General features: G+C 45.2%; 1 protein-coding gene across 1 annotated transcript; it reads right to left on the reverse strand.

Annotated features, from left to right (window-relative positions):
- Positions 1 to 113: 113 nt before the first annotated feature.
- Positions 114 to 25,114, reverse strand: LOC119372316 (transmembrane protein 214-like). The gene is given in 14 exon segments (XM_037642789.2): positions 114 to 753; positions 981 to 1,132; positions 1,792 to 1,960; positions 2,762 to 2,858; positions 3,416 to 3,542; positions 8,129 to 8,368; positions 14,421 to 14,764; positions 16,132 to 16,237; positions 18,240 to 18,371; positions 18,373 to 18,479; positions 20,715 to 20,874; positions 22,413 to 22,576; positions 24,853 to 24,913; positions 24,915 to 25,114. Coding segments are annotated over 14 exon segments (2,067 nt in total). The 5' UTR covers positions 25,005 to 25,114; the 3' UTR covers positions 114 to 635.
- Positions 25,115 to 25,284: the final 170 nt, after the last annotated feature.

Consider the following 25,284-nt stretch of genomic DNA (forward strand, 5'->3'; position numbering starts at 1 on the left):
AGCAGCACTGTGTGCAAAGTGATATCACTGCCTACCAAGAAGGAAGAAAAGTTACTACTGTAGAGGAGGCATTGCACCCTTCGTAAGCTGAAGATAGTCAACAGAGACAGGACATGCCAACAGAAACATTATTTATTGGAACACTGCAGGGCACCACTAAAAAAGAGAATGTCAAAGAAAATGTGTGCGCAGCTAAAACTGAACTCTGCTTCACTGGCGAGCGCATGACCAAAAGAAGCCAGGTCAGCTAGACTGCACTGGATGGTGCTAGCGTGACACGCTCCTGCCGTGTGAGGCTTGGCAACACAGTTGACAAACACATCCCTCCTCGAACTCAACAAATCAGTGTCAACGTGGCTTTTGCTTGGTCCCCAACACCCCCTCCAACCACAGCCATCTCTCATTCGCTGCACCGTACAAAGCCGCCGCGTGTCAGATCATCCCGTGAAACACAGTGCATCACACACGGCACACTGCGAGGTCCCTCTCAGAGTGCCACCAGTGCAGTGCAATGGCAGCAGCTTCCACTGTCAGCGTGTCGGGTAAAATGCACTGAGAGCATGTTCCAACAGCGTGGACCATGCTAGGGACACCAAGTTCCAGGAACGTCATGGGGAGCAGCAGGGGTGCTGAGGTCACTGGGCTGAGCCAAGCCGATCCCAAAGCCAGTGGAGTGCCACCTGAGCCTGCTTCTGCACGGCTGTTGCTAACTCCACTGCCTGACTTTGCAATTTTTCCGGCGACCATGACCCCCTGCAAAGTTTGGTCCGATGAAGGGATATACCACAGAGCAGCGATAAACTACGAAAACTCACAGACTTAAAAAAGCAAAGTGGTGAGCAACACAAGAGGGAACCATTAAATTTGTCCTTTAATGATAATTTCTGACCTCTGCATATGTGTAGCGGTTGAATAATCATGGTGCTTCCTACACAAACAGACACTGCCAGCGTGCAACATGCGTGTCACACTCAACTCACGTGAGCAAGTTGTCGGTAAGCCACATGGCCGTGATGCGGGCGCCGTTGACCACGTGTTCTAGCACCCAGCCCCCGGCACTGCCCACCACTCTCCACGTCTCGTGTGCCGCTCCTAGCACACTTGTCATGCACAGTGGGACCCACTCGTTGCCCTGTCGGGGTGGAAATGCATGACACATCATTGTTTAGTCACTTAGACTGGGCACAAAGCACTTAGCAATTGTGTGCACAATTGACTGTGGCAAACACAGGTCACCGACATCTCAAAGCAACATTAAAAGGCCACTACAGAAACCTCAAAGTACTTGTGTTATGCCAAGAAAATGCTTAGTAGAGGAAATCACTTTCTGGGGGGCTTCATGTCTAGATCTAGTGCAATCTATGCTACCCAACACCAAGCAAAAAATTCTGACACTGTATATTACATCACCACCACCCTTTACTGCCCGACAGACGGAACTATGGTTTCTTGTGTAAAACACATTACGCATGTGTCAACATCACATGGGCGTGCTATCTTCTCTTACCTGCACATAAAGGAAGTTTTGCAAGCGAGAAAAGCCCGCAAAGCACTACAACACAATAATGGAACTACTGAAACACGAGTGCATGAGCAGGACAAAGCTGGGTGAAAACTAAACTTTTGGGAACCACGTGCATTGTAGTCTAGTGCAATGTAAAGGCATCCTTTCTTCCAAGAATTGAATGGAAATTTATAAATAGCATTTCATTACATTTTGCAATGCACTGCAATGAGCTTGTGTGCTGTGGCGTGCCGTGGAAATGCAAATTACAGACCGGCAGCACTCACCCAGAGAAGCAGACTGTGTGTGTGGACGAGCAGTTGCGAGCGGAGCGGCTCACTGGCCGTCCACGCCGTCGCGGTCAGCTCTGCAAGCTGCTCCCACGCAGCCTCCAGAGGAGGTCCGAGCCGACGGCTAGCTTCCGCATACCACACTGGCAACTTCTCGGCAGCCCACCTGCAAAAAAGAGACACGGTCAATTTCTCCTTCATCGTATGAAAAGGTACGAACCATGTAAAACTGAAATGGGAGTTCCCTACAAAGGATTTGTCAGATAGTTCGTAAGCACTATTTATAAAAGTAGACTCTCAGTGACGGAGATCTCTTAAACGGAATTGCTGCTTAAATGGAACAACCGCCTCTAATATGATTGCTTTCGTACTTGAATTCTGCACCCCTATTCATGTCTCAGTAAACAAAGCTTCTGTTAAAGGGAGCATATTTTTTTGGTCCCTTCAGGCATAGGCGTGCGCAGGGTTCCCCATCAGGGGGGGGGGGCGAAGGTTCATCGCAGCGCCCCCCCCCTACTAAGTCAATGTATAGAGCAGATTTTGCCCCCCCCCCCTCAAGTGATCAGGGAGGGCGGCCGGCCCCCCTGCCCCCCATGTGCGCACGCCTATGCCTTCAGGTTCAGTTTAACATGTCTGCTGTATTCCATGAGGTAAGCAACATACAGTAAGAATAAATTATGTTAGCCATCAGTTAGCGAACACTAGCAAACATTAACAATCACTAATTGGCGGTGGTAGTGTGCAAGTAAATGCCAAGGCACTGGTTCAGTGCTTTTCACAAATCAAAGAAGGTTATGCTAAGGCATGCCTTTGCACAGTTCATGGTTATTTTGTCTCTCTCTCTTACACACACACACACACTTTTCCCTAGATGTTTTCAGTTTCAACTTCACAACCAATATCTTCAGATTTCTGCAGTCTGGCTTAACACTAGGATTTCTCTGCTAGACACTGCATACACACTCACATAGAGCCCTGGTGTAAGTAGATGGCCGCTTCTTTGGAGCCCTTCTGCCATGCTGACAGAAGGCCAGTGTCCTTCAGCAGCACATGTGTTTGAGAACCTGCAGCACAGAGCAGGCATTCACTTCTTTTTTGTTCACTCATTTACATGACGCTGCTGTATTCGCAAAGTGTGGTGTTCATTTTTCATGATTCTTCAGCTGCCAATCAGCTCACTCAAGCTAGAAAAACCAACGTCCATTCTATCCTGTTGTTCTTTCTCTGTCCTCATCTTTCATCGGCGGTAAACATGTCATGCAGTAATCAGGTTGGTTCACGCTAACTATTTCTGAAGCACCCATCAAGAAATGAGAACAACTAAAGATTACAAATCCTATGTTAACTCTGACTACAGTGATTAGTTTAACTAGTACCTTAATTTTGTGAGGTAGTATGATAAAAACATTTCTTTATTCTTATCCATTACTAACAATCTTCTGTACTACTCTCTGTTCAGTTAACGAAACCTCCGGACACATTTATTTCTACAACCTCTCGCAGTTAATATCTTGCATTTCTACACCTTAAAGAATGACACAAAACTGACGTTTACATGCTGTCATCATCACATTAGTGAATTCCCTTATAATAGCCAATAAAAAGTGTTAAAAACACTCACGCTCAAAGCGCCCGCCATGCTGTATCCGAATGTCCCAGAAGATAAGGCCACCAACACTCAACACGAAGGTTGTTAGTAGTAGCCGAACCCAGGGAAAGCTCTGGCCACCCATCTTGCGTTCAAGTGCCTGCGTACCAGACAGCCCATTTCTGAAATAATACTGCAGCAACACTAGGCCAACACTGGCACAACCCTGGAACAGCCCTTAAGCCTGGCCTAAAATGCTTAATGGCAGCACCAACCAGGTTTCATCTATGCTCCTGGCAAGCCTTGCAGAACAAATAATGTGTACCCTAAATGTCCAGGTATTAATGAGAGAAGAAATAAAATGATCAAGTATGTTTAAAGCTATGCTGTCACATTAATTAATTTCACACATTTACATGACAATCTGATTTACTTCCTCTTTCTCTACACTGTTGCACTGGAAGTCTTTTCCACAAGTCCTATTGTTATTCTCTTAACTGCTTGCATTATATTTCAGCTCTTATGTCCATACCTGGCCATATACTGGCCATCTCTACCATGCTGCACATCCATGTGCTTGCACAATGCCATCTTCCCCACAACTTGTTTTATTGAACAACCACTCAATGAAACGGTCTTCCCTTGCAGATTACTGCGATCGCTGGCCATTGTCATTGTTATCTCCTGTAAATGACCGCCTGTGCGCATTACGTCTGTCTGCGACACCTTGTTCATTCTCTATACACCCCAGTTTCTTATGTAACAATGCCTTTTTAGGCGACCTCTAAGATAATGAAATCAATGACCTGGTCTACTGATGGAAGCGTTAACTGACCTCTCAACATCTACATTCCAGGGCTACTTCTCAGAAACTGTTAGGAGCTCTCCAGCACGACCTTGGTGTTTTAATCAAAGAGAAACGCTTTTTCCCTCGATTTTTTGTCACAGTTGTCGCCACAACAATGCATCCTTGAATCTAGTGGTGTAGTTCTTTCCTGTACAGCTGCTACAACGTATGCAAGGAATGGAACATTATATGCCTTTCGGGTGGGTCTAAACTCACAAACACTTTGCTGGTGGCCACTTTTGGCTCCCAGTTTTTACGAAAAGGGCAACATCCTACACCCTTACACACACACGCAGCTTGGCCCTGTTGGAAAGCATGCGAAAAGAAACCTCTATCCTGCTTGACAAATGGCAACTGCTAGCCACATTACGCGGAAGCAAAAATATAGAGGGCATCTTTGTGATCACCTGACGATGACACATAAGTGAAAAAAAATTTTTTAATGGAAATTTAGCAAGTATCATCAGTTAGCACAACATTGCATTCGGAGGTAAAAGAGTAAAAAAAAAAAAAAACACAGGACAAAGTGACCATGCCTTGCAGCACACATACAATCCATTTTCCTGGTACAGGCACACACAGCGAATGGCCTTTTTGTTCGCACGGGGAAAATGGCAAACAATGAATCTACCCAAAGTAAAGACGAAAGAAGAAAAAAAAAGCTATAACGAAACAACATCGGAACTAAGGGCATAGCTATGATTCCGCTGCGCTTGGCTAGCTGCGACAAAACAATTGCACGGACAGCACCGAGGCGAGGCAGGAGGGAAACGAAAGCGAGGCATTTTCAGTACGTCGCAGGAGTCGCGCCGCTATCCTGCGGAAGACCCGGTGCATTGCGGAGAAGCATCACCACGCGTCTTCACGGAGAATCGGCGAACGCGCAGCGATAGCGTTACGTACGTTACGTTCGACTGAATAGGGTGACACGGGCACCGCACGCTTTGGCGGCGACGACTGCGAAAGGCCGTATCGCTGAGAATGCGTCGCGAATACTGACCTTTTCCTTATAATCCCGTGGGCATGCGACGGCCGCAGCTTCCGGCAGTCATCAGGGCTGCCCAGATTCGTAGCAGCGGCGATTCTCCGTCACTCGATTCCGGCGAACAATCACGGAGAAACGCTTCGCGGAGCGCCGACTTCGAACACCCACAGCGCGCAACCACCCCCACGGTGGCCGCTATCGACCACGCACGGATGTACGCCTCGCTGCAGCAGCCGGCGCACGGCACGGATGACGCGACGGTGCTGCCATCTGCGCGCGCTTGTTCGTTGCACGGCCTCCTCGACATAGTGGTTTGTTTACACCATCTTCGCCGCCACGTGTTCCCAAACCGTATTCTATCAAACGCGAGAATAGTCGCGAATTTTAGCTCTACATCTACATCACATCCGTCCATTTCACGCACTTCACTAGATGACATCGACGGCACCTATCAATAAAAAATAAAACAATGTCGTTCAAACCAATTTCATACTATATTAACTCGATGATACTGTACATGACACTCTATGAAACAACTCATAGAGTTTCTTACAATTACAGTGTACTAGAACTAGAACACTGTACTTACAATGTATGTATGAAACTCTATGAAACAACCCAAGCCAAAACACGGCCCCGAGATTCGCATTAAACCACTCTAGTTCACTCAAACAACGGCAGATGCCGCAACAATCGGCAGAGTCCGCGAGCCGGTTCTTGAAGCGTGACTCGCGCAGACAGCCTCTAGACAGCAGAGTAGGTGTTCTCAGTTTCTTTTTCTGCCATGGTCGTAAATGTAGGAGCACGGAACATCTCCAGGCGGTTCGGCCTTGCGCCTTTGCGCTGCAGATGCAGCTGCTAACGCATACAATTCGGAGGACACGCGTGGAGCCGCCAACTGCCACCGCGGAGGCGTATCGCAGCGCAAACGCAGGAAGGGGAAGGGACAGGCGTACAGAGAGAGATCAGAAACTGTCTAGCGGGACCCGGATAGCGTGCGGCGGGCCGCTGGGGTCAGTGAACTAGTCAGTACTCGCTTATTCGTCGCGATCAGCGTGTAGGAGGAAGAAGCGCAAATATCAGGACGGCGACGGCGTCGCTCGGCCTACGCTTTCTGTCTACGCGGTCAGCGAGCAGCGAGAGAGCGTGCCCGAAAGAGACGGACCGCGATGAAAAGCGCTATGAAACCAACCAGTTTACATTTGCACGTTTGGGGCAGCAAGTCACCAGCGTAGGCAGTGAGGTGGATGGAATTGGCTCACTCCTCAACCGCTTTCTTTTTTTTTTCATTCTATCATAGTCATAGGGCTCCCCTTCAGCGGGGGCGAAGGTTAATCGCAGCCCCCCCCCCCCCCTCCCTATTAAGTCAATGTATGGGGCAGACTTTGCGCTCCCCTCCCGTGTGCACGCCCATGATCATAGTATGTGCAGGGTCAAACACATCTAAGGTGAAAACCTCATTAATATTTGAGCCAGTAAAACTAGAACGTCTATTCTACTTCACGAGGGAAATGTCCCTTATATGACATCTAATCATGGTCTTGACAAACACAATAATGATTTTCTGAGTTATGTATGTATTAAACATAAGCTTCTATGAGGTATTGAATAGGTGTCCACCTTATATGCGTATGGCCCTGTACATGCTGTTTCACGCTTAGGGGAAAACTCGAAGCGCGTTGTGACGTGCTTCGAGTTTTCCCCTAAGTGTGAAACAGCCTGAACATACACGCACACATGAAATGCATTTAACCCCGTGCCTTAAGTAAAATCCTGGCACAGTTAAGATTTATTTAGGCAACTGTTAAGCCAACAGACATTGCAGCCAAGGAAGGTACTTGTGAATTTATTGTTATTTTGATTGAAATAATGAATACGAGGAAAACAGAAGTGAATGAAAAGACTACTTGCTAAGCAATCCATCAATTCCCCTCATTCCTTTAGTACACTTTCTGCAACTATCGTGCAGCCAGATGTTATGTGCACTATGGCCACAAGATAGTGTCTGCAAACTAATCGCATCGGTGCCACACACATCTGCTAAACATAACAAGAGATCTGCATCTTTTCATTTTGCTTATTGAGTTTGAATTTCATGCTAACGTAACAGCACACAGTGCCTTGAGGTGAGGTTATGTGAATGGTGACCAAAGAGTGAGGCAACCGATGATCATGCGAACAAGTAGTTGGTTTATAGGGTCTAATGTCCCAAAGAGACTCAGGCTATGAGACCTATCGCTAGTTTTTCACAACATCGCTAGTTTCCTTACAACACCATAGTGGAGAGCTCTGGATAATTTTGACCACCTGGGGTTCTTTAACACGCACTGATATCGCACAGGTCTCTAGCACATCGCCTCCAACAAAATGTGACCAGGATTGAACTCGAATGTTTCGGGCCAGCAGCCGAACACCATAACCACTGACCCACCTCAACGGCTCCGAAAACCAATAAGATTAAGAGTGGCCAAGTGAGTCAATGCACCGTATCACTCATAATTGATGCCGGTCACGTCAACCCGCATTGTCGTTGCCTGTCAAAAATTAAAATAAGCAAACCTGTGCAGTTCCTGCGCATCTTACTGGTTAACAAGCCTTGCGGCCGTAATCACACAACTGAAAAGTCAAGTATATAGTGAGCAATAAGGTGTTAACTCGGGCTGGTTGCTGCACACTAGACGAAGTGGCTAACAGCATCAACAGGGTAACAGGTGTGGTTGATAGCGCTTCGTTTGTCTCCGTATGCTTATACCGTGCTTGCAGTCTTATCCAGTTTTTCTATAGTGAGCAACTGAGCCAAAACTGTCGTTTTTAAAAAAAAATGACCGTTTGCAACCGACTAGGTCGTGGGACCTCGGCAACTCGCCGGTGCAAACAAGCCTTCAGTGCTCTCAGCAGTTCTGCGGTTCATTACCTGGCACTGGGAGAGGGCTTCTCTGAGGGCGGCCTCCGACGTCGATGTGGTGGAGCGCCAGGAGATCAGGGTGGCCTGTAGACGGCGTTGCGTCGGGCGAGGCAAGCGACGCCAGCCGTCCTTAGCCTCAAGATGCTGCAGCAGCAGCACGGACTGGGATGCCTGGCGCTCAAACAGCTGCCGCCATACTGACAAGCACTCGGGGTCGTTGCAGAGACACTCTTCCAGGCTGGTCAGCAGCTATGAGACAGGCCAGGCAACCAAGGTTGTCATTTGGGCACATTGGCGTAGCATTGTGAAAGTGTTCAGTGTAGCAAAACTAGTATACGGACTATAGTCGGGTACAACTATAGAAGGCAGCGGCATTCCCACCTCAAAGGCAGATGAATATGAGCCTGGACCAATGGAAGCACCAATGGAATCCAACTCTTGCAGCTGTACATCCACAGACTAGCTAAAGAGTGGGACTGTCCTTCTCGCCCAGATAGCTTCTATACAAAGCCACAAAATGTTTTTGTGTGACCGACCTCTAAACTTCTGTAAGCTCCCATATTCGTGTTAGCTCATTTTACTTGCAGTTAATATTGCATTACAGTAGACTCTCATTAAACGGAACCTGAAGGGACCAGGAAAATGTGTTCTGTTTAACAGGTTTTTTATTTACTGAGAGATGAACAGGGGTGAGGAACCCAAGTACAAAACCAATCATATTAGAGGCAGTTGTTTCGTCTAAACAGCAGTTCCGTTTAGAGATTTCCAGTTACTGAGAGCCTACTGTATTTCATATTCATGATGTTGCATTAAATTAGTTTGTATTGTATTTGATTACTGTGCAATTATTATTGCTCGATTGTTCTCACTTTTATTTGTATGCGACACTTCTGAATCTTGTCTGTAGCATTAGCTAAGGATACAAAAAATAGGAAAAATTCTTTGTTATAAATCCAATCTCATCTGCAATATCTCTCGACTTTACGGGTCAGGCAAGTTAAAAAAAGATAATGATACTACTATTATCTTGCAAACTCCTTGCACTGAATGCTATAAATCATGTCAGCTTGCCAGTACACAGAGCTACAAAAAGGACCCATCCGTTGTCCACTTCTGATTGCCCGCTGTGCAACATTGGCTGTATGGAAGCACCAGTGGCAAGCACTCTTTGCTACTGACGATTACTAAGCCTCCCTCATTACAACTGGATTTTATTACCAATCAGCTAACAAGAATTGTGCTATGCACATTGTTGGTGAAACATAGTATAACTGCACTATGTTGAACGCCTTCACGACCAGGTTGGAAGTTAGCAAACTTTCAGGACCACCAAGTTAATATTTTTCATGTGGGTATCTACCGGTATAATTTTTCACTTCTACCTACAAGGCACCTTTTACAGTTGAGCCTACCTGCTTGTATTGAACTCTTTTGTTGGAAAACGGCCCCTATATCGGTACGTGGCAATAACTCCCTGAAAACGCAATGAATTCAAGCATCAACGTCTTGTGATTATAGCCTGATATTCAAGTATCAAGCCTCCTTTATGATGGCAGTTTGACCAAGATAAGTGTATAAACTTGACAAGCATTTATCGGGCAAAAGCTTTGCGCACATTATATGCACCCTCCCATAGCCACACTATTTTTGTATTCTGAAATATTAAAGCCTCTTCGAGCTTGGATTGGAAAACAAGATACAGCAGATAGAAAAGTGTTGAAGGATAAAGTTAGACTGATAGGAAAAAAAAACAAGAAATACAGATACTACAGTGAAGAAAAAAGCCTACGACGGTACATCCACATGGTGCCAACTATCAGCATCAATCGCTTTCGAGGCTGCGCCACTGCTCAAGGTCCAAGACTTGTCAGATAATGCGTTGGAGGCCAAACAAAGCAAAAGTGCGTTAGCCCTGTTTACCGACTGAGAGGAGGCTATCTTGGTCCAGATAGTGCTGCAAAGAATCTTTTATGACGTTCTATTTACATAAGCTCTTACAGAGCAGAAACAAGGCGGCACAACACTATCACAACAAGAGAACATTGTTACGTCAATCGAAACAGTACTGAGCTACATTATATCCTATATTATTACAAACGTACAGCGGTGTACATGCTATCGTTCAGGATTTGCAAAGTTGCGTGCATCACATTCTCTGATTGAAATAGACTTCACGTAGGCCCTGCCAGGGACACTAAAAAAGAAAAATATAAGCTGTGCTGCATATTACTAAATTACCCTTAAAGAAGGTCAACAAAGTCACTCTTGCTACGGGAGGAGGCTTCAAAAGAAATTACACGAAAACAAATGACAGGTGGCAACTTTGCCCTGAAATCTCCACAAGCGGCATTATTCAGGGCATTGTCCAGCTCTGTCATGTGCCATTCACCATCTTGTCCACTCTGACAGGTGTAGAGGGCCACTATGGGCTGCCTCTCCAACTGGCTAAACATGTCGACATTACGAAAATTTACAACATGGTGGAATCTGACGACATTCAGAGATGCACTTCAGCTCATTGTGACATGAGTTTTCACGCCGTTTGCTTGGACCTAGTTAATCATCAGAGGTAATCATTGACTGCTGCGTATTATAAAAGAATGAAACACTGTCTTTTTCTCTGAAAGCCAACCCACTTCGAAGTGAAAGGTAAGGTCTGCAACTATGACATCTGCGAAAATGTTCATGCCGCAGACAATGCATCCAAGATTAAGAAGGAAGACCAAGTCAGTTCTGAGTACAGACACGATTTTGAGATGTCGCAATAGGGACATTTTTCATTTCTTTGGTAGGTACTCCACACACCGGAGTGAGACAAACACGTATTAAATATTTTATGATTTTAATGTTTTCGTCCTTGAGCATCTGCAAGCTAGCCCCACCACAAGGGACATTGTCCCGACGAGTCAACACAATTCCACTGAGTTTGTGAACTCAGCGTCCTGAAGAGCAGTCTAAATCGTAGAAATCACTGTCGGGGTCACTGGAGGACAATTCACTCATCGTTGTTTGCGTGCACCACGAGCAGAAGACAGAGCTGCCGCTAGTACATCGCGAGTTGCTGTCTCCCTGTGACGTCACACTGCGATGACACGTCACTGAGAAGCCGCCCGCTCAATATTGACACCGAAAGTGTTTTTTTAAAAAAGGTAGCAATATTAAAAATATATTTGATGCATTCCAAGGCACCACAATACTCTTTTTAGGGTTCTTGACTCCAGTGGTTTTATTTAGAGCAACAATGTGAAAATATTTAAAATTCGTGTCAGTACTCCTTTAAGGTAACAAAAATGCCCAAGGTTTAGGATGGACCAGAAAATAACAGGAAATAAGGTTTGTCTATGAAAAGGACAGGGCAACACTGAGGAACAGTTCAGCAGCGCAGCTGAGTAAAAATTTGATACAGAGGAACAACTAACCTAACAGGAACCTGCGTTTTTCTCCCTGCAGCTAAAAGGGACCCACAACTGGCAGATATGTGTGATTAGATCCTGGTGGAAATGAAAAGACCGTGAATTATAGTGACAAATTCAAGCATCCTTTTCGTGATTTGAGTACGATTCTATTTTTAAATTGCATTTAAAAGTCACAAAATACCAGTATGTCTAGTGGAAGAGCCTAGGTGATGCACTATGCAATAGTTCCATTTGCTGTACATACTAGTCTGATACTTTAAATTGGTTCTTGGTCATTTTAAAAAATAGTGTGCTTGCCAATAATTCCTTTTCATTCATTTTGTAAACAAGGATGCACTTTTTTTGTTTCACATCACTGTTCACGCAAACTGCCTCGGCATATAAATCAGAAAGGACCTTCATGTGCTCGCAGTAACTACACTCCCCGATAGCAAGTTGCAAATACAACCACATTCTTTTTGTTCTTTTTTCTGGAGGGTCAGGCAAGGAAACGTGCCAGTTTTAAATAATGAATAATGCTGACAGAGAATTGCGGACCCTGTGGGGCATTTCACCAAAAGGAAAGCATCAGTAACTGTAGTTATTGTGATGAAATTGATTTAAGTTGTCAGAATAAAAATTTTGGTAGATGACTCAATTATCGCATTGAGATTGAATGAAGACAATGCTGCCATTACAACAGTGGATAGCCAATCCGAGACAACATAAGTAAAACCAGCCAGCATTCACTAGCAATTACTAATTAGACAACACTGACCAATGTTGGCTGGCACTAAAAGACATTAGCCATCCTTCAGCCCATATTAGCCAGTGCTAGCCATAACGAGTAAATGCACTGATTGAATTCAGTCAGAAAAAACTTGGAGGACACTTGAGCCTTGCCTTCAACAATAGAACACAATAGCATAATCGGGCCCCGTGCGCATCGCCTTCAACTGCGCTGCAAGGAAAGAAACGGCTGTGCGCGTAACATTGGCCGTTTCAAACTATCCTGGAATGGCTACTGCAAGTAAAGTTGCCAAGTGCCCACGTGCCATAATTCTTCCTTTTGCAAAGTGGCGAAGCACCCACTACGCGTCCATAAGGTGCCACGTGCAGCTGTGTAACTGCACACTTTGTAATGGGTGGGCAGCTTTAAACCACCCATTCGTTCCACATTTCACATGTTTAGATGCCTAGTGTGATTCTACAATTCTGCAATGCAATATTACATGCGTTAAAGAGACTCCTCCCACTACATGACATTCTTACAGCATTTTTTTACAAAAATGTTTCAAGCACTGGCGTGGCTCCGTGGTAGAACACCTCCTTGCAACGCTGAAGGCCCAGGTTCAATTCTCAGTCAGACCAAACATTTTTTATCATGTTATTTATTTGCATCTACCTTGAAATTTTTCTCCCGGACAACACCGGTGTTTCGCTCACAACCACCAACGTTGACATGTCGGTGGCACCGACACCAGAATTTCTGCGAAATGAGCCCATAACGCTGCCGCGTTAATATTCACCATACCCCGTAACACAGGGGTCGCAAACACGCGGCCTGCGGACACCTCGCTAGTGGCCTGCTGCGTACATGACGGTCTTCGTCCTATATTATTTTCTCAATAAGTTTGTTCATGAGCTACATAGACGTGATTGGTCTCAATCATTCTTTTCTTGAGGCGCCCCATGCGGTCACCATGATGTAAAACATCACCGTGGAACTGTATTTCAGAATCGGCGTCCAGATTGCAGTCATTCTGGAAATCGGTATCGATATGTTTATCGAAACCTTGTATGAAATCTCCACAAGTGACCCCTATGTGACAAATGGGAAATGCCTGCTTTCAGATGGCAACGTTAGGTGACATTTTGTTCAAATTCCACTTACCCCCTTTCCACCCCCCTGCCGCTCTAACCTTCTTCATTGTCCCGGCCCTCGCGGGACTAAATTTCATGACCGCGGCCCACTAGCTGAGGCGAGATTGAGACCCCTGCCAAAACAGAATGTGGGTTAAAGCATCCAGAAAAACAATGCCTAAAAAATTGCGGCCAATTCTACACCATGAAAATCGTCGGACAGCGAAGCTGTACGCATGCAGTGTCTACCCTAAAATGCCGAGCAAGCGCCCCCACCAGAGCAACCACCCCCCTCCCTTTTTCGGGAGATCTGAAATAGGCACCAGCAACCGAGCAAGCGCCTCCCCCCCCCCCTCCCCCGCCTCCTCCCCTGTGGCCACTTTTTTTTTCAAGACGAGCATCGCTTGTGTAAAAAGAACCACAGGAATGAGTACACTGAATGCGTATCTAATGTTGCTTATGAAATTCCGTTGTCACGTGGCTGGCCGTATATTGGTCACCTGGTCGCTGCTTCAATGGTTTGAAAGTGATGAGGGGGAATAAAAACAGTAAATAAATAAAGGGTTTCATTAGGAACATGGATGGGCATGTTTTATTTTTAGCCGCTCTCCCGCTGCCATCTTGAATTCCGGTCTGGGACTGAGCAAGCACCCCCCCTCCAAATCTGGTCGTGTTATCCTTCACCGTAGGGGGGCGCTTGCTCGGCATTTTACGGTAGTGAGATCCCGTGAATCATCATCATCATTTCATTTTTTTTTTTTATTACTCTCCCCCCTCTGGTCACGTGACCTGCACGACGACTACTACTACTGCTACTACTACTACTACTACTACTACTACTACTACTATTACTACTAGTACTACTACTACTACTACTACTACTACTACTACTACTACTACTACTGCTGCTGCTGCTACTACTACGATGACGACGACGAGGACGACGACGATGGCACAAGGTATACTAAGGCAGCTTTGCTGTAAAAAACGGCGTAACTGTACTCGGCAAAAGAAGCAGCATAGGTGGTGAAAGGCGCACTCACCTCAGCATTGAGCTGAGACGAGCCAGTACCGAGCCGACGAAGGTACGAGGGGAAGTAGGCACTGCGGTTGGGTGCGGCCGCGTAACACAGATCACGCATTCGCGGATACAACTTGTCACGCAGGGCACGCTCCCGCTCGGGCGACAGTGGCAGACGGCCCCCCACGCCATACACAGCGTCCAGCAGTGGGAAGAGAGAGCGGACGCCGAGATTACAGGCACGACCGGCATTTGCATCACCGTTCTTCGAAGCCGGGTGGCGAGAGAGGAGCGCCGACAAGAAGTCAATGGCGTACGGTGCGTACGCCCGCGTCCCTACCACCGGCATCAGCAGTTCCAGCCACACTGCGTGTTAGAAATAAAAGGACCTTTTGAAGGCCTAGTTGGTGCAAAACGACAGAATTGTTCAGTGCAAGATAAGATACGATGCAAAAAGGAAGCTACACAAGGGACAAGCACCACTTTCAACTCTTTATTCCATGTCGTCACGCAATACAGGCAAATCTCAATATAAAGAATATGGATCTAAGTAATTATCAGCTATAATGAAGTAAACGATATTCCTGTCATTAAACGTGCACTAAATTAAAACAATGAATCACTTTAGATGACAAATTGTACTCTGATTTTACCATCATAGGTTTATTAATAGAAGAGAGAATGAAGGTCAGTTTCATTTTTAAATTTGCTGCCAAAACCGCTCTACGTGATGTCACGAATTTCAAACTGTATTGTTCATATTTTGGCGACACTGGCTCAACGAAATTTCCTGAAACTTGGTGTATTAAGTCTATCACCCCCTCAGAAGACAATGTACTTATTTTTACTCATTAGGAACTACGTACAACCTAGTAGATGCTGTCCAAATCTATGACATCATGACGTTTGGTGTAGGAATTTCAAGGTGGCATCGCCACTTGTTTTTTTTTTTTTCGCACATTTCCTCGCTTCCAAAATGTTTTCCCGCGATAAGCATGGTGATTTTGGAATTGTGAAAGGGCAATTTACTAATATGAGAAAAATCATATTTCTCTTTAGTGTCCCTTTTTAATGTACTGTCAGGAATTTTCGTTTAAAACAAATTTTCAGATACAATGAGGCCATTTTTGTGTCAGATGTGACTTCATTATGATGAGATCTGACTGTATACAGACAGTTCACACATATGTATACTGTACTTGAATTAATTTAGATACCTCGACGCATATATCAGTTAGTAAATCTGTTTTCGTTTTCTTATCTTGTTTTTTATTTAACACATCTGCGTATGTGCAAGTTGCGTGTATGAATATTTCATGACAACGTTGTGTTGTGGAATAAATAAGTGCCTGTTCAGTGTGTAACTTCCTTTTTGTGCCATGTCTTTTCTTGCGCTGAATGCAGTAATTTTGCATGTTATAAAGCCTGGTAAGGAAACGAGCGAGACTTCTTGTGGTTGCTAAACAAGAACGCTGGGACAAGGCCTCGTACTACGTGACAAGGTGTGCTACTTTCCACGCAACTTTAAGCTTTCAAGGCTCAAAGTCTAGCGCTAAATTCACACCGTCATTTATGCCATTCAGGACGTCATCTCACGAACTTGTTAAACTTTTTGCTAGGTCCGTGATTTTTCTTCTAAAGACTGCAGAGCAACTTCCCACTAACCAAAGCTGAGGTGACAAAAATACAACAGAGCACAGGTAACGGGAAATAAAAGCTACATGAAAACTGACCAGCCAGTCCTGCAGCAAGGCTGGAAAGTCCTGCCTGCGAAGCAGCCCATAGGAGAGCAAGGCACGCCATGGGACGTCCCTGGTGCTGAGATCGTAAGGTCTTCAGCTGCAAGGACGGTATAAAGACACAGCATTGTTGATCGGCAACAAAACAAGTCACAGAAAACTTGTTTATCATTCATAGTAATGTTTTCCTTCGAACTACACTCTTAACAGGCATGTAATGCTTCAGAAGAACTCAAACTTAGTCTAGTTGATGTTTAGTGCATGACATTTTTACCGGCAAAGAAAGACGAGTAGTGTGAAAGCGACAATGTACGATGCGTGCTTCATCGTTCATGCTTTGTTTCACTGTCCTTGTCTTTTTTGGTGACAAGGTTGTCAGGAGCACAACGTTTTTCATTTCTATTAAGATTGGTTTTCTCGCTCACTTGCCACGAGGAAACATATTCGAAGCAAGCATTTCCAAAGGAACAATCACATGCTGGGATGGCATTGGTTGGTTTTAATTTCATCACGTCATACTCTCTCATGGTATTTTGTTTCCATTTTGCATCCTTTTCAACAGCTCTCTGTTGTGAGAAGCAGGACTAGTTCCCATGAACGGGGAAGCAGCACTAGTAACCCCATGGACCATAACAATCAATCAATCAATCAGTCAATCAATCAATCAATCAATCAATCAATCAATCGATCGATCGATCGATCGTTCACAGTACCACAGCTGATGGATAAAAAAAAGGTGCAGCTTGCTGCATGCAGGGGAAACTGCTGAAAAGACCTAGTGTGCTCGACTGCTACCGCAACACCACCGGTCAGGGACATTACAGAAATACTGGTAGGCATGAATGTTTGAGTTCATGGTTTTGGGATGAAGGTTTGAACATGACAGGCCGATTTTATTAGTGGCAACATCATCATTTCTAAGCCATAGTTCACACTTACATCAGAAAATGTAGCTTTTCTTTTGTAATTAGTGAAACATTTATGGAAATGGAGCAAAATCAGTTAATTTGCCAGCAGACTCCAACTCAAATGGCCTTGTCTTCCAGCCAGAAATTGTGGTTAGCCAACGTGCGGAAGTGAAACAAGTGTTTGAAACTGCATGGTGAAAAAACGTTGCTTTTCCTTCAGCCCGCCTCTTCAGAGTATGCCTTGCTACAAGTGCCCCCACAAAAATCACAGTCTAACTGTCAACATAGATCGACCAATCTATGGGCACAAGGGCTCCATGCAGCAGACTGCACCTTCATTTTCATCCCGCCATTATGACAGTACCGAATTGGTTATACTATATACAATGAAAGCTCTCTAACAGGTTTTTTACTGGTACCATGAAAAAAAAAATGCAGTAGCCAGGGAACGTGTAACACGAACATGCAGTTAAAATTAGGAAAAAGTTCTGCTAAATAATAAACTAGACACATTGCACACAGCTCTACCTCAGAAGAACTGATTATCAGCTTAAGGCTTAAAGAAGCCCTTGATGAAAGTCAGGCATTTCTTTTCTGCCTCTGCCAGAACCAGACCCTTTTTGAGTACTTGGATGACTTGTAGGCAGTCCACATTGCCAAACTTATTGACGTACCTCGTTAGCATATTCAGGGCAGTGACAGTTCACAATGTATTGGACAGGAACGTTGCGGGAACGTGTCAAATGGGGATTCTAATAGACACGCATCTGTAGATTCTTTGATGGGACCGGACTCCAGAAACGTTACAGGCAGGAAAACGTATAAATCAGGAACAGTACATGTTAAGCCTGGATATAACGAAATTGATAAATTCCCGAAAATATTCGTTACAAAGAGGTGTTCTTTATATGCAGTTTCAGCACGAAAATTTGGGGCAAAATCTCTAGGTTGTCGGCGGCAAAAATTTTGTCATACCAAGGGTGTCTCCCGCTGCCACTTTGTTACATAGAAATCGCAAATACATGAGCTTCTACTAGTAATGGCGGGAATAGAAAAACTTCGTAATATCGAGGAATTCGGTTGTATGGAGGTTCGTTATAGGCAGGTTTAACAGTATAAAAGCGGGGTTCTACTGCCCTTGTCACGTAGCATAGCAGAGGCACAGCAGTAATGAGTCGTTGCAAGAACCATCACCTTTGGTAAGGCACTGGTCACAATGTGTGGGTGTCTCGACGCAAGCAGCTGCAGGCAGATCAGGAAGCCGAGTACACTGCTGCTGCCGGTATTCTGACCACCAGGAGGGGGCCGCCAATGCCTGCAGGGCTCCGTTTAGGCAATGGTCCCAGAGGAGGGAGCGAGCATCGTCGGTGGTTCCGAGTATCACTTCCTCCAGTTGGCGCCTCACGTCTCCCGCCAGCTCGTTCAGGGGAAACCCTACGTGCAAAAGAGTGGCATTAAAATTGACCTCTTGAACTGTCTTTGATTCGCACTTAATTTTCAATATGCCACTATTACAATGCGGAAGCTGAAATGAAGTGCTGTGCTGTTGTATCATGCAGACGTGATGTATGTTAATGCACAACGCTTTGTGTAGGGAAATGACTAATGATGTGTTTCGTTAATTTGGTGGTTTCGTCAAAGCATATGACAATGCTGTGTTTGTAATGACGGTTTGTACAAGTGTACGACAATCTAATAGAGGTGCCCATGCCTATGCTGCTGTATTTGCCAATACGGGGGCGAAGGACTCCCTGAAGCCATCCTTGAATGGCCTTTCCCTTCGCCTCCCATCACATGTGTTGGGATAAACAAACAAATAAATCAAATCAATCGATTAGTTTCATCAGAAACACACAGAGGCTGGCATGTAAAAAAGCCACAGAGAGCGAGCCAAATGCAAAGTGACAAACAATTTGTCAAGTGCCCTAGAACGTAAATAATGTGTTTCACTGTAAACAAGGAAGAGAAAGAAAGCCAGAAGTGTTTACCAGATGAGCATCCACTTAGCTACTCTATGTGAGAGAAAGACAATGAGGTACTGAAAGAAAGGCAAATGCAGAATGCATTCAAGTGCACAGTAGCAAACAGAGGGTTGTGACACAAACGCACTGACACATGGCCCAGGACCACAGAGAAAGGCATAAAGGAGAAGAAACAAGGCATCGGTTAAAGTGGTACTGACACGAAAATGTTCAGCCGTTTCCTGGCATCAAGTGAAAGGCCAAGTCCACAAGAGCCTAGGAAATGTGCTGGTAAGCGTGAGTATGCCCTGAAAAATTAATTACACCATCTTTTTAAAGGCTATTTTCAGTTCCTACCGAACCCTGATGTCACGATACGGTATGAGCTACCCGTCACGTGCTTGCGCGAGATATTGTGACGTTTAAACAGCTGCCCTACTCCATGGCTCCACTGGTGATGCACAAGCAGCCGCTTTGCATGTTTTGGCGTACCTGATGTCATCACAACTTGCCATATTGATGCGTCAAGTCACCAGAATTCACACTGCAGCCTGACGTCAAGCTAGTGTCAATGTCAGTAGGTTCGCCATGTGAAAATCGACTTCAATTTCAAAATAAAATATCCTATCAGCATTTCCTGAGCTTCACACTTGCTCAGAGCCATCTCCCTATACAGGCGATTTTGTATGGCGTAGAAAAGTCAGCTTTAAAAACTGGCGTCAGTACCCCTTTAAAGGGGCCCTGCAACACTTTTGCAGGCTCCAGAGAACACGCGAGCCAAACATTATAGCGCAGCACACAGCCTGGAATTTACAATTAATTCTTAAAGTCAGCTATAAATCGCTCCTTCTTCTCTCTACAAATGATGCTATATACCCAAATTACTGCGCCATATACACAAGTCCACAGCTGTTGGCTGACTTCAGCATGGCGAGCTGCATAGTTAACGTGGCCGCCGCGGGATGCCGGCACGTGACCGCACGCGCGCTCGTGATCACACTGAAAGTAAGCCGCTCGTTGGAAGAAAAAGTGAAAAGAAAGTGCTCAAGGTCATGACGCGCGCTGACGAAGGGACGCATCTTCTTGCCCTCTTGTCATCCCCCTCCCTGCGTAGCTTTCAGCGTGCTCGCTGGTACGAAAAGAGGGAGAAAGCACTTAAAGCATGCAGCAAATCCCTGTAACTCCACTTGCACTTGACGGATTCTAAAAATTTTTGCGGCAGTCGATTCGTGAGGCAATAAGCGCTTTTACTGAAGCCATTAGATGATTACGAGTCATGGATTAATAACACGGATTTCAATGATATGCAGGGGCGTAGCCAAGGGGGGGGTTGGGGGGGTTCAAACCCCCCCCCCCCCCCCCCCGAAATTTTTCAATTTTGCATGTGTATATATATATACACGCACACATACAAACGCACGCACGAACATACATAAAGTATGGTTGAACCCCCCCCCGAAAAAAATTTCTGGCTACGCCCCTGATGATATGATATAGTATCAGCAATGCTATGAAAATGCTTAGTTCTCAAAAGTGGATTCTGTGAACTATTGCTTCTATTTATGCATGTCCAGATGAATTCACGTCCGTGTCTGTGTTCAGGCTATCAGGTCTTCTGTGCTAAACTGGAGAGCTGTGCATGATTCAAGCTGCGCAGTTGTTTTGATGAAAATGCAAACAACAACACAAGTAGGAGACACAAACATACCTGCTGGCCGTCCTTCAAAAGGGGGCTGCGACTCAGAGGCGGGTGCCCCTTCCAGCTGGCTGTTCAGGTAAAAGACCACGTCCTTGGCCCACAAAAGAGGATTTGTTGGGAAGCGCAACCGGTCCTCTGTCACCAGCTGAGAGACCTCAGAAGCTGACACCTGAGAAGACGGCAGTGGACAGGCTGTAGCATGCAGCAAGCTTGCTGAATAAGCACGGTCATCCTAAACACTGTCACAGTGTGACGATGGAAAATACAGCACACATAGCGTTAAACAATCAGCTCTTTATTGAGCAAACTTATGCCCAGGTAAACTAAAAATGATAGCAGCGAGCCTGATCATCGAAAATCTGGTGTACGGGTGAAAAACACTGGCTCTCTGCACATGCCTCATCACATATCCCAGCATAATCCCTACTGCTCTCACAAGTTCTCGAATGTACACTGCCATATGCATCACACATGCAGTCTGATTCAAACCAGCGATAACATTCGTTAGGTGGTGAAAATGGGAACCAGGAAAAACAAACGTGTGCATGTTAATATGTTCATACCTGCAGGTTGCTTTAGCTTTAGTTGATCAAAAACGAAACTTTGTAATTATTGCCTGTTAATGAGACTCCCAAAACTACTACCAGAACTTCATGTTTTTCGTGAAGGTTGGCGTTTTTAAACTAGAAATTTACAAAATTCTCATAAGGCAGCTGGAACATTATGGCATCAAGGACATGACAACTGTACTCATTGTGCGCCTCTGACACATTCCACTTAAAACTAATTTTGTAGTAATATTATACTAACACTTCTAGCTCCGTACTTCATTCTTAAACCATAAAGCAAGCATGACGCGTACTACGGTAATTAGTCACATGTGACTGCAATGTGCAAGACAGTATATGCAATACATTTTTCACAATGCAGCCCTTCATAATATCAAGCTGCTACGCTGCCCTTCTCTTAGATAATTACACTGCAAGGTGACAAATGTGGCAAGATTTCAATAACATGCTGTATTTCACAGTAAGCTAGCACTGTAGTTAAAGCTACGTAATACGCTCAAAGCAGCCGAAGACGCCGGTAACACGAAGGGATGCAGGATCACATACATTTGCACATTTGTGCTCCTAATCAGCAAACAGCTGATCAAATTACATTATCTAGTGAACTAGGTAGTTGGTACACGTCTTAGAAACAAGCAGCACTGAAAACTGGGACTGAACTATAAGAACACAGGACAATACATTGACTACCCTGGGTTTTTCCATTCTAGGTTTATAAGGCCCCCCTTGCTTCCTTACAGGTTTTATAAAGTCGCCTTTCGTGAATAAACCTTTCAGTTGGCAGTCAGTAACACTATCCTGTGTCATTATCATTTAGTCCCCTTTTCAGCACTGTTACTTCCTAGGTCAAGCTCTCATGCTAGACTATGCAAAATAGATTGTATGTGGCTCGTGGCCCATTAATAAGTAAGCCCTCACCTAGGTATGGCATTGTTGAACAAGCCTCAGGAAAATTGGTCAACAAGAACTGGAAGGTAGGCTTGCCAGAGTGTTGTTGAAACATATATGAGTAGTGTAAACATGAGCATAAACACAAGGCACCAAGAAGCACATATGTGCCATGACCGTCGATATTTTTGTTTCATGTTCTTCTTGCACAATTAGAATGCATTACAAAGCCTTCAGAATCTTTGAGCACCTGTTTGAGCAGGGCACTGAGGCTTGTGGGCCGCTGTGCACCGGCTTCCTTCGTCTTCTTCTTTGGTGGCTTCTTAGCCGGCTTGGGAGGAGGGGCAGCTGGTTTCTTCTGCTCCTCCTTCTCTTGAAGGGCTTCATACAGGGTGGTGCTCTCCTTCAGCGGGGCTGCGTGTGCAAAACGTGGAGAAGGGGTTTAATTACACATAATCTGTGCACAGCCTACGATCGTCCGCACAGTCTACAGTCGTCCTCACATTTTAGTCAAACAACGTCACTGACAGTCAACAGAAGCCAAAGGAAAAGAAAGGAAAAGACGGGGATAGTCATGGGGTTACAAATAAACTAGGAGTGGGTGTTACATCAGAAAGCCAGCCCTGGCAAGCGAATCCTCCATGAACTCATTCCCTTGCTCTGCTAGCTGCAGCATGTGGTGTACACATGACTTCAGTATGGAAACTGCACATGACCAGTATCGGAGGTACACATGACTTCAGTAACTGGAGCACACATGACGAGTGTCAGACCTACACATGATTTCAGTATCCAACCTACAAGACTTCAGTATGTGATCTACAGATGACTTCAGAATCGGTCCGACGCATGACTTCAGTATCGGACCTACACAGCAATTGGCTGAGAATGTTTGTTTGGCTGCAGTGCTGTAGCTTTGCCTGCACTGCACACACACCCTGACATGGTGATCACATGTTCAGTGGATTTCTTTTTTTTCTTAAATTGTGTTGGGTTATGCTCTTTCATTATTTTTTCCTTCTTCCGTAAGACAGTACTGCTTCAAGTGCAGTGAGCAAGGTACTTTTGCAGCTTTGTCTGATTGCACAGTCAAAACAACAAAAAAGATGCATAGCTTTTACTCTTCCTGGACAAGATAAGCCCCCTATGCTCTAATAAAGGGGTTTAAAGTGTAGAGAATTTGACGGAAAGTTGAAGAGAATACAACAAGTGTGCAAGCTCGGAGCAATGTCAAGTCACAGTTACATCGTTTTTTTCCCCTTCATACAGAAATATGCAAAGCCTGGTCCATTGTTAAAGGGAATGCATGTGTGTAGGTTGCACGGTCTGTCTTTTCTGGCAATTGCAAAATCACCGATCTTTGCACCAAAAATGTTGTGGTTTGCGATGCTGGCATCTTTTTTGCACACTTGTGCAATGACATGGCTTCAGTATGTACTTGCAGCTAGAGCACTAACAGAGTGACTGCTTCACTGCACTAGTTAAGGGCACAAATAAACTTGTATCTTTCAAAAGACAAAATGATTGCATGTGGACCTTGCCTGGTAACCAGTGTGACATCATATGTGGGGCCACTGCAGTCATCGTGACAACTTCCAAATAAGACATATCAGTGTGTCACCTTTTAAAGCGCCACAGAGCTCATATTTTAGCCTAATGGTCACCGACCAAATTATCGCAATAACCAAAAGGTTCAATCCCAAGTTTTAATTCGCTGCCAGCACTAGGGTCACCATCCTAACACCAAGAAAATGAGTACATGACGCATCACAAAATTAAGAATGTAGATTACAGCTAAAGTAGGTCACACTGGCAACTTCTAACAAAACAAAAGATACATATAGAGTGACAGGGAATTGATAAGAATATGCTTCCTATGCAAAGTTCAAGCACTACAACACCAAATACTATCATTTTCGAAAGCTTGCCGTGATTCTTCATGCGCTCGTAGCCTTCTGAAATACACTTATATTCAAACAAAAATGCAGGATGGAATATACTCGAAGCCTGCGAATAAATAATACAAAGGAATAGGAAGAGAAAGGGTAGATGACTTTTGATGCCACTCATCTCGTACAGAAACCTCGACCTACATTTGAGATCATTCCTGCACCTGCTGCCGTGCTGTTTATGCTTATTGTTTTCACCTTTATAACTTTATTGTGGTATGTAAAAATGCTTCACTGCGTGATCATAACATCTGATTTGACAGCTAGCTGTGACGTTCAAGTCTGTACACAGCGTCTACAAGCACTTGTAAACACTACTTGTCAAAGCTGTGTCGTTCAGTTCAGAAAACAGATTACTTCAATGCGGTCCCGCTACGTCCATCAGACTCTCAGGTGCGGCAAGAAAAATATACAATCGATAAATATGAAGCTAGTCGACGTGTTTAATTACCGAGCCTCTGAATATGGGGCATGTTCATCCCATATCTGTCTTTCGCGGAAGCGTACGACTGCATCTGTCATCGCGCCATCTGAGTTGGTTTAGGAAAGCTGCGGGTGTCGAGGCAAGCTGCAGCATTTCACGGAGCGACCGGTGTCACGTGAAGACAACAGTGGTGTTATTCACCTAGGCGAATGCCAAAGCTGCGATTGAATTTGTGCGCAACGCTCAGCGGGGGGTCACGGGGGCGCAGGCCAGCGCGGCCGTCGCGTGGAAGTCGCACGTGGGTGACGTGGACTTACCTAGGGGCTCGATACGCGGCATGTTTTCAGCCAGTTTCTTCTTCTGAGCCTTGGACATCTTGCCATCAGCCGGCACCACCGCCTCCGGCCGACGACTTGTTCTTGCTCGACTTGCCGCTCACGACTTGCCACTGGCCCGCGGACGATGACATCTTTTTCTTGTTTCCTCTCTCACGACGTCCACACACGTTCAGAAACACACGGAGGAGAATCAAAACCAGAAGACCGCCGAGCCGAAGACGACCGCCGGCGGCCGGATAAGCATGTTGCCAGCTGGCGCCACTGGCGCTGCTAAATCGGCCGTCGAGCCGAGCGTTCTCTTTCGTTTCTCCAGCTTCCTACAGCTGGCGCAAGAGTGGAAGAGGGAGAGTGATGATAATGATAATGCCATTTGAGGACGGTAATTCACATCGCAAGCGATCGTAGCGATCG

This window comes from Rhipicephalus sanguineus, chromosome 10 (assembly GCF_013339695.2).
Source record: "Rhipicephalus sanguineus isolate Rsan-2018 chromosome 10, BIME_Rsan_1.4, whole genome shotgun sequence".
NCBI lineage: Eukaryota > Metazoa > Arthropoda > Arachnida > Ixodida > Ixodidae > Rhipicephalus > Rhipicephalus sanguineus.